This window comes from Peromyscus californicus, unplaced genomic scaffold (genome assembly GCF_007827085.1).
Source record: "Peromyscus californicus insignis strain IS unplaced genomic scaffold, ASM782708v3 Scaffold_12__1_contigs__length_115047231, whole genome shotgun sequence".
In the NCBI taxonomy this organism is placed as follows: Eukaryota; Metazoa; Chordata; class Mammalia; order Rodentia; family Cricetidae; genus Peromyscus; species Peromyscus californicus.
The window spans coordinates 19,741,882-19,752,782 of record NW_026294413.1 but is presented as its reverse complement, the minus strand read 5'-3'; the positions used below and the strand labels follow the sequence as shown (position 1 = coordinate 19,752,782).

Below are 10,901 nucleotides of genomic sequence, written 5' to 3'. Positions count from 1 at the left end.
GGCTTTCATATCTATAATGGGGGGAGGGGCTGGAGGGATGGCCCAGCAGTTAAAAGCACTTACTGCTCTGGCAGAAGACACAGGTTCAGTTCCTTGCACCTACATGATGGCTCACAACAACCAATTCCAATGTATCTGATGCCTTCTTTAGGCTCCCATGGGCTTCTTCATGCCTGTAGTTTATATAAACTTACACAAAACCATTTTACAAATAGACCTTTAAAGATGTATCTCATTCCCAAAACATGTTCTTTCACTTTGAACACAATACCTTTCTCCCTCTTTGAATTCATGGCATATCCTATCCTACCTAGATTAAATGGAGCGTTCCTTCTACCCTTAACCTCCAGACTCTCATCCTTATTGGTTAAATTAAGATTCTCATCCAAAATTTGGTTTACATCTTTACACTACAGTCATAGTGACTTTTTTTCAGTGTTTCAAGTGCACTGTATTTGCTCCCCCTAGCCATTTTTTTTTTATGAACCAATAATGTATTTTCTCTGAGTGGCTAAAGCTTCTCCCAGAAACCACTGATTAAATCAAAGTCCCCCAATGCCAGGGGTAGGCACTCTACATATGAGTTTTTGGTCAGAGAAGCCCAAGTCCCCCTAAACTGCTGTTGGTTGCCCACCAGAACAAGATTGTTAAAATCTTACTGCAGCAGACACATTTTTGTTGTTATAGGACTTAGATAAAGTTGAAACTGAACTAGAGGCTTGCTCTCTACTAGCTAGCTTTATTGGTATTGAAAGGTGCTATGAAGACTGCTAGTGGGAATTACCAGCAAGTTTTACTCAGCTGTGGATGTTGCATGCTTCACTACCGACCGCTAGGTACACACCAGTGCAACAGTGGCATGAGTTACAGAGGTAACCAACCAAACCTTATGGATTTGAGGACTGCTCCACAGGAGGGAATTCAATGTCCGGCACTGTAAATGTGGTCAAAAGCCCACACCTGGGGTGGTCATGGTATATAGTGCAGAAGTGACTGTTATTTGCTAAATGGCATATTGTGCACATAGAATTGCTAGTAGGTTAGTGCTGCTGTCAGCTTCAGTTAGAGAGGCTTCTTTTACAGTGGGACTCCATTACTACAGCAATTCCAAACTAGTCAAAATTGTGACTGTTCAGTGTTCAGGCCTAAAAGGGACCTGTATTTCACCCCACACACGCATACACACAAGGCTCAGGGAATACAGCTGAAGAGGTAAGAAGTGAGAAAGGAGTAGAATGTTGTCTTTTAGGTATCTCATGGCCACCTAAGCTTTGAACTTTCAGCAGTAGTGATTACATGCAAAGGACTGACTCAGGCAACATTCCAACCACCATGTATGGGGAAGGGCTCATGAGGCTTCACCTCTCTGAGTAACTACAGGCTATTTAATGGTTGCTAGAGAGATTCTTCAGTGGCACAGCTAGCCATAATCCTGTTAGCAACCCTAATTAAACTCTTTGGAGAATGATATCACACACACACACACACACACACACACACACACACACACACACACACACACAGACATGAAAATAGAAAGGGAGAGCTGGTGAAGAGGAATAGGATCAGTGGGAGGGAACAAAAGAAAGTAATGGGCATGAATATAATCAAACTATACCATATACATGTATAAATACAAATGAGACTAATTATGTTATTACCATAGACTAATAAAAAAGCTTGTTATAAGACTGCTTTCCTCTACTGAACTGTTGCTATTCTCAGATATTAACTGAACTTCCTTCAGGAAGCCTATTTACACTGCCTGAGTTTACTCCCTGAGGCTTTACACCTCCCCAGGACCATGTTTCATTCCTTCCAGCTGGTAAGTTGCAAAGATACATTTGCTTCTCTCTCTCTCCTACCACCTTTGGATGGGTTCAACTTTCCATAGCTTAAGTAAGGACTGGTAAGGTAAAGCAAACATTCATTAGTTTAATTATCACCCACTTCCTCAGGTATCACCCATTTCTCAGTCTAACAGCTATAAGCAACAAAAGGAATGGAAAAATAAACAGCATACAATTGGAGTCACTCCATTTAGACACTGTAAACAGGAGAAATGAGTTTTCAGTATCTCCGGGAACAAACTCCATTTGTCACTTTTCTCTACCTCTAATTTCTCTTTTAAAAAATAATTTTTGTTTGATTTTTCGAGAAAGGCTACAAGTTTGGCTGTCCTGGAACTTGCTCTGTAGACCAGGCTGGCCTCAAACTCAAGAGATTCCCCTGCCTCTGCCTCCAGAATGAAGAACGTTTTAAAGCCTAATTTTATTGAGAATTTCATACAATTTTGAATATATTCACATACCACCCAAGTCCTCCCATAACCATCCTTTCCACCCTTCCATCAGACTTTTTCCCCCTTTCCTACTAAGTGCAGTTTGTGTTGCCCAGTTAATCTTAGTAGAACCTGCCCTGGCTTATGGTGGACCTACGAGGGGTCACACAATTAAAACAACAAAAACTGATTCTTCCTCACCTAGCAGCTAACAATTGTCAACAGCTTCTCAGCTAATAGTGGAAATTTGTGACAATCTTCCCCCATCGTACCCCCTTATACAGTGGGATTTTGTATGGCTGCAACTTGTGCACATCTTGTGCAAATTGTCACAATCTCTTGAGTTCATATGTGAAACTGTCCTGTTGTGTCTGGAGAACAGCTTTCCTTGATGCTATCTACTATTTCTGACTCAAGATCTTTCTGCTCCCTCTTCCAGGAGAGTATAGCTCAAGTTCTTGCAAGCATTCATCCTTTACAGGTAGAACATTTCATCCCAAGGTATTTCTCCAGATTCTACAATTTCAAAATGTAGTGAAAATGTTGCTCTTTGAGTACTTTTCTAAATCAAACCTAATTTAAAATTTATATGCAGACATAAAGTAACAGGAATCTGGGGGAAGAGAGGTGGCTCAGGGGTTAAGAGCACTTGATGTTCTTCTAGAGGACCTAGATTCATTTACAAGAAGCCACATAACCGCACAGCCTGTTAACTCCAGCTCCAGGGGACCCAATGCCCTCTTCTGGCCTGCATGGGCACTGTAAGCACCCAGGCACACACACATAGACATAAATCTAAATAACAACAACACACATATACACATAGAGCAAGCAAGGTGGTGTACACATTTAATCCCAGCACTCAGGAGGCAGAGACAGATGGATTTCTGGGTTTGAATCCAGCTTGGTTTACGTAGCATGAGGCACATGAGACATGGCTAGAGAGACCCTATCTTGAAACAAAAAAATACAGATCTCACAATTCTTTTAAATTAAAATTTTCCCAATCTATTAGATCTTAAAACTGTAATACAAAGCCACAAGCAGGATGCTGACAATGACAGAGTTCCATCATTAAGAGGGGGTTCCTGTAGCCCTTTTAGTCACATCTACTACCCTCCTATTATACCACCTCAAACACTATAGCAAAGATCAATCTACTCACCACTTTCACATTTCAAGAATTACATATAAATGGAATTTCACAATAATCTTTTGAAATTGCCTTTCTTCACTTAGCACTATCTCTAGAAATTCATCTAGGTTGAGTATGTATCAATGGTTGGCATTAAGCTTTAATGTAACAATATAAATCATACTCCAGTCCTTGTATCAGAGAAGGTTAAAAGTGCCAAGTGCCAAAGTACATACCGGTGGTCCCAGCTAGTCAGGAGGCTTAGGCAAGATGATGACTTCAGACCATGAGTTCAAGTCCAGCCTGAGGACCAGTGAGGCTAGTCTCAAAATAAACAAAAGCAACAAAAACCAAATGGTGACTTTGGAACCACTCAGATTGCAAGTGTACACTCTACCTTGATTGTGTCCAGGAGGAAAGCGGTCCTCTACAGAAGTGCTTCTCCAATGCATTCCTTCTCATGGAGTCTTAATATTCATTAACCACCAGTAAACCTTACCAGGCGGGAAAATCAAACTGTACTGCCTGTTTCCAGGCAGCTTGCAATCTAAAACAGCTTTCACAATGCACATTACAGAACTCTTATCTTTTCTCACCCTGGACATCTTCCAAGGCTCTACTCTTCCATAAGCACTGTCAAATTGGGGGTTGCACCTCAACAAAAAAACTATTCCTGTTACCAAAAAAACAATAAAGCATGTTATGGAATAGTTCACTAACTAGGCAAAATGTGTTGCATTTCTTTATGCGGCATTTGTTTAATGGTATAAAGATGTGCTACATTTGTTTATGCTGCATTTAATTATTAGAGATGTGTTGCGGTTTCACCTTGCCTGCCTAAGGCACCTGGTTAGTCTAATAAAAAGCGGAATGGCCCTTAGCCAGGCAGTAGAGGGATAGGCAGCGCTGGCGGAAAGAGAGAATAAGTAGGAGGAAGACAGGGAGAATGAGAAGGAAAGGAGAGAACAAGGTAGAGAGGGACACGCCCAGGGCCAGCCAGCCAGCCAGAGGAGGACATACAGAAGGAAAAAAAGGTAAAAAGCCCCAAGGCAAAATGTAGATCAAGAGAACAAGTTAAAAATTAGTTATAAAAGCTGGTGGGGCAAGCCTAAGATAAGGTCCCATCATTTATAACTAATAATAAGTTTCTGTGTCATGATTTGGGAGGTGGTTGGTGGCCAAAACAAAGAATGCTACAAAAGTAAGTTTCTATAAAATGCTTAATAGATGTAGTTTTTGCCCCATTTAGTATTATTACAAGTGACGTGTGAAGCTTGTCACAATTAGTAAGCTCAGTCACCAAATAACTTTTAAACAACCTTCTTTTTTATTGAAATTACTACAGCCCTTCCACTCTACCACAGCAATTTCTGCATAATTTCTAAATTTTCCTGTTTGCTTCTTTAAATGAGATCTTTGGGATAAAAATATTTGAACATTAGATGACTTCAAAAATATCAAAGACTTTTATAAGCTTACTTTGAAAAAAAAATGTGACTTGTCCTTTCTGCTCACTAAGCAACTTCATTAACCTCATATTCTAACTCCCCCCAAGCAAGAACGACTAGGACGCAGCTCAGTCGGTAGTGCCCCTTCCCACAGGTACAGACACTGAGCTGCATGCATGTCAGCATCTTGTCTCCCAGAGATAACACAGCAAGTTCAAGATCAGCCTGGAGCACAGGTGATTATGCCTCCAAAGTACCCAAAATCGCTAAGAATCATGATATTCAAAGCACTGAATAAAATATGTATTACATTAACTCCAATAATGCACATTTTAAGCATACAGTGTATCAGTAACTGAGAATGTAAAACTCAACAATGCAAACCTTCAATTACTTAAACCACAGTCATACTTTTTTATACCAAGTTTTCCTAGTTAAATAAAAACATTGCCATCAGGTAGATAACCCGGAAAATATTCATGATTTGCAAGGAATTTTCTTCCAAACAAAATAGATTACTTATCTATTTTTAACTGCTTTTCTAGGGTTGGAGATGGAGCTCAGGAGTAGAACACTTGACGAGCATGCCCTGGATTTCATCTCTAGAAACACCAAAACAGCCTTTTCTTTTGATAACATTAGAAAAAAAGAGAACCAGACAGAAGTACAACTATTTATTAGCTTATTTTCTTCTTTCACCGTCTATTTAATGTTTTGTGTCTATCAGCATGGACTTCAATAAAAATACACTTTTTATTCTAGAGAAAAGCAGGTTAGAAGACTTAAAATATTTAAAAATGTATTAACAAATTTCTATTTGGCAGGTCTTTGTGTATTCTTGAACACGGTTTAGAGATGGAAATTCCATCCTGGATTTTATCAGTTGTTTGAATAAAAATGAGCATTTACCATATCTTATACTAAAATATTTAATAACATCATAAAAATTATTAAAAACGTCAGTTCCAAGAAAAAGAAACTCTGGTAACTATGTTGTAAAAAAAAAAAAACAAAACAACACTAATAGCGAGACTGTACTTCTGACTCCTAGGTGTGCCTATACTTTGTAAAAGATCAAATGCAAATTGTATCTCCAGGTTAAAAACTGGTAAACATTAGTAGTTGAGAGTGTCATAAAGAACCAGAATGGTAAAGATATTCTGCACCAGGGCCTCTAACTACATACTGTGGTTGTTCAGCTTGGGGTTTCTGTGGAACTAACAGTGGGAGTCAGGGTGTCTCTTACCCCTTTGCCTGCTTTCTCAGAACCCTTTTCCTACTACTGGGTTCCTCATCCCGTCTTGATATGATGGTCTGTGTCTAGTCTTATTATATCTTGTTATGCTATGGTTGGTTGGTATCACTGAGAGTCCTGCTCTTTTTTGAAGGGAAACGAAGGAGCAGTGGATTGGGGCGGGAGGGGGGGAAGGAGGGGGAGGGAAGGAAGAGGTGGAGGGACGGGAAACTGCAGTTGAGATGTATTGTATGGGAGCAGAATAAAGAAAAAAGAAAAAAGCCGGGCTGTGGAGGCACACGCCTTTAATCCCAGCATTCGGGAGGCAGAGCCAGGCAGATCTCTGTGAGTTTGAGACCAGCCTGAGCTACAGAGTGAGTTCTAGGAAAGGCGCAAAGCTACACAGAAAAACCCTGTCTCCAAAAAAAAAAAAAAAAAAAAAAAAAAGGAAGAAAAGAAAAAAATTCTAGCTTCCTTACATCATTACATGTAATTTTTTAAAAAGACTAAAACAGAAAAAAAAAATCATTCTTTTGAAGAAATACTTTTGGGTAAAGTAGAAACTGACAACATAATCTGAAAAATACCCACAGGACTGGCTAAATATTTGTGTACATGTGTGTATGTGTGTGTTTACATGTATGTAGCTACAAATTTTAACAATTTCATCAAGCACCATTTTTATTAAGAAATATTACTGTTTAAAAACTAAACTTTTAAGCCGGGCGGTGGTGGCGCACGCCTTTAATCCCAGCACTCGGGAGGTAGAGGCAGGCGGATCTCTGTGAGTTCGAGGCCAGCCTGGGCTACCAAGTGAGTTCCAGGAAAGGCGCAAAGCTACACAGAGAAACCCTGTCTTGAAAAACCAAAAAAAAAAAAAACTAAACTAAACTTAACTTTTATATAGATTATCAAGATTTATAACCTTTAAGATAAAGATGTATTTTTAATCCCCAAACTCTGTCACAATTAACAAGACAGGTTACCATCAAGCTTTTTATACGTGATAAATGAACAGCTACAAAGAAACACAAAAGAATATGTAATACTTGTAATGTAACAGAATTAACTATGAAAGGAGCATGCTGAATGTGAGAAAAGGGCCCACAGACCAGGTGGGGAAAGGGGGTCTCTATCACCATCAGGTTACAAGGGGAACTTCTGAAAACATTTTTATGAATTTGTGAATCACAATGTAAGCATTTTATATATAATTTTACCTTCAGACTCCATAGCAGCCATTCTTAGTCATCACTGCAATATTTTGTATTTATTCAACACAGGAAGAACTTTTTGGCCACCAAATGGAATAAAGAGGAAATTCAGCAGTACAGAGGACAAATGGTAATTAAGGTTTATGCATAAACGGAAAGAGGCACTGGGGCTAACACACTGGAATCATGGCTGACCTTAAACAACTTCATGTGAGAACAGAGAGTAAAGAGTGAAAGCAGAAACATGTGGCTATTTCTTCACTAATAGTTTCAGAAATCTCAACTGTGTATGCATAGTGGATACAAATCTTATTTATATAAATATAACTGTTGTAAGATGTAGGATAATTTTAAAACATTAACAACTGTTTTTATTAAGACTATTTTATTTTTAAAATTTCCAAAATATAAAAATAATAAACATGGATATTTAATAAACAAAACAACATAATTCAACTATAAATAATAGAAGTGTTGACAACCCACATAAACACAGTTACTATAAACATTCTGTGCATACAAGAGTAATTTTCTAGTTCAAGTTTTACCTTTTCAGTTCAAGTTTTATCGTCACTTTTAAAAATAAACAAGAAAGCTGCTACAGCTTAACCAGTTCCTTTCGCTCCACTCAAAGAGCAGGGAATTTCCCCCATGCCAACACGCATTCATGAAATGGGATAATTATGGGCACAGGTACTAACCACTGGAACAACCCAGTCTTCAAACAAGAAAAGACTCCTTTGGTGTTTTCAGATTCAACAACAGTCCATAGAAACTGAGTTAAAATAAACCACTTATTAAAGAAAATCTTGTGCCAGATGGTATGTTCTGAAGTATTATCACAGGTTTAGGATTCTGAGAATCAAAAGTAAACATGTATGAATGCTTTGCTGATACTTAACTGTATCTTAAGAACATTCACTAAGGTGCTAGAATAAAATCTTGGGGTCAAAAATGAAAATTATACATCAAGGGAATAATAACTCATTTCTTTATAACTCATCAAATATTCTGTAAATATCTGTAAGAAATACTCTGCCTTCAGTTGAGTAAAGGACAGATGAGAATTTAAAGCAGAGTAAAATTACATAATTATTTTAGGACTAGAAAAGTTTTCCATTTCAAATATGAGGAAAAAACCATGCTTGAATATATCATTTTAAAATTCTAATCAAATTAATAGCCTTCCTCTTATCAAAATAAACTATTTCTTTTGGGAGAAGCTGGGCACAAATAAGGATTCAGTCATTCTGCATCATTTCCTTAAATTATTCTCTAATGGGGCTGGGCTCTTACCCCGATTCAACACATACCACTTTATAATTCTGCGGCTAGTGGATTACTGTAAGCGAGAATAGATTAAAGCCTAGCAAAGACTAGACAACAGATCCAATGACACTGAAAGGTTTTATAGCACCAATGACTGTTTCCTAAGACACTTGAGGGGACTGTATCACTTTAAAGTATTATCTTGTAAACAAGACCAAAAATATTTAATTGATCTGTATTTTGAGCATAAATATTTATAAATTCTATTTAAAAAAAACAACAAATATAGCATGACTAGAGCGACCAAGTGTAAAATCTAAGTATATTGAAAAATATAAAGATATATAAAAGGCTTCCTTAATGCAGTCATGCAGAGGTAAACTGCTCCATTCAATTACACAAAAATGATTCTGTACAGTTATGTACACATCACTCCACGACGAGTTTATTCAGGAACAAATTTTAAAAGAGAATCTTTAGTAACCAACGTATAAGGACTTAAATGTAACTGACCAACTGATTTTCCCAAAAATTTTCAAAAAATGCACTGATCTTAAGGAGACGTCAACTTGACTTCTGATTCCCAAGGGCATATTCCATTTTGTTTTGCTTTGTTTTTGATTCAATAGCAAAAGGAAAAAGTAATAGCAAAATAACTTTAAGGTGACAGCATGTAGCATTCACCAATTAACCCATCAAAAGAGTTATTTGCAGGTATGGTCTCTTCGGACAATGTTCTTTGGCTCTAACTTAAGCAGCTACAACATTACCATTGTAAAGACTTCTTTGAAAATAAAAAATATAAACTATTCTGGTATGAATTCCTCATGGCTATCTGAAAATTTGTTAAAACAACAACAACGAAAAAAAAGTGGGGGGGGGGGGTAAACAAAATGCCTTGTAGGCTATTAGGTAATAATTACTTAAAATACATGCTTTTCCTTTAACCATGCATGTATAATCAATGTGGATCAAGACAGATTAATTTATAACATGACTAATGAGTTTGTTACATTTTATTATTCATGAAGACAACCACAATGCATATTCAAGAGGGAAAAAGTGTTTGTAGGATAACAGCTTTGTATAAGAAAGTATGACTGAGTAGAACTTAAAAAAAGGAAGGAAAAAAAGGCAGAATCAATATAATTTGGATTTTTCTAAGAATGGCTATGTTGATTTCCTCAAATACCTCTAAGAATCTATGAATGAATACTCAAAATAACTTAGTGAAAAAAATAATTCTGGTGTGCTATAAAAAGGATTTTGTTAATATTTAGAATGAGAATTTTAATTGTCCACTTTCTAAGTTTAAGCTATATTGCTTATTATTAGCACATACACTTTAAAGCAGCTGAAAACTAGTCTTTAAAAAAACACGTAACACTATTTCCCCTTGCTTGTAAGATTGTCTTTGATGTCTTGATTACAAGTGATGAAAACTGTGTAAATTAGACAAATTAAGTAGATGTTCAATTTTAGAACCCATAGGTCATCATTTATTACTTGAAAAGAAATAAAATTATTTTCCTTGTTTTTGAAGAGTGAAGAGCAACAACAAAAAGTTCACTGGAGTAAGTCGCCCTGGCAATCACATGAATTAATTAATACACTCACAAAAACAGACAAATTCATTGCAATATGTGAAAAGTACTTTATAGTCTTCTCAAAATTATTTTTAGTGGCTATCCTAATTCAATAAATACATTCTAAAAATAAGAAAAATTAAAGCCAAACTTATGTTTAACTTTTTAATTCATTTTCTTCATTCTAAACTGTTCAATTAATGCTCTCGTGGCTTTATAGATTTCCCAGACACAATTCTCAGTTTGGCTGCCATGTAATATATCTCATTAGGAAACTAAAAGTCCTTGTTCCTTCTTAGGGTGTTTTACAAATTAAATTGCTATAAAATAAGGAAAGAAAACATTTATGAGTAAGGTCAGAAACTTCACACATTTGATAACACCTCTGGGCTGAGATGTACTCGTACAGACTGGAAAGATAAAATGGTCATCACAGTACATGTAAACATCTGTTCAGATTGGAAAAGGGCAAACCAAATGACAGGATGGTGATATTAACAGTCGTCTCCGACAACAGGACAGGACAGGGCTTGCTCATGTAGTCACAAAGCTAAATTCAGGCAGTGATGTTCTCTCTCTGCTGGAAAAAGAGAACACTTATTAAAAAATACATAAATATCAGAAGAACCCAAAAACTGAATTGCAGTATGAACTAACTCTAACTTATTAAAACATTTTAAAAAGCCTACTTGAGAAGAATCGAAATTAAAGTTACAAATTGTATCAAAAATTAC

The 10,901-nt window shown here is 36.8% G+C and overlaps 1 protein-coding gene across 10 annotated transcripts in view; it reads right to left on the bottom strand.

Annotated features, from left to right (window-relative positions):
- Positions 1-7,349: 7,349 nt before the first annotated feature.
- Rbm26 (RNA binding motif protein 26) overlaps positions 7,350-10,901 on the bottom strand; it is a 77,637-nt gene continuing 74,085 nt past the window's right edge. For 6 of the 10 annotated variants that reach the window (XM_052732521.1, XM_052732518.1, XM_052732513.1 and 3 more), the window contains one exon: positions 7,350-10,747. In XM_052732521.1, the coding sequence (XP_052588481.1) occupies positions 10,724-10,747 (24 nt within the window). In that variant the 3' untranslated portion in view covers positions 7,350-10,723. The remainder of the gene's footprint in view (positions 10,748-10,901) is intronic. The other 4 variants (XM_052732522.1, XM_052732516.1, XM_052732517.1 and 1 more) reach the window with 1 other exon arrangement.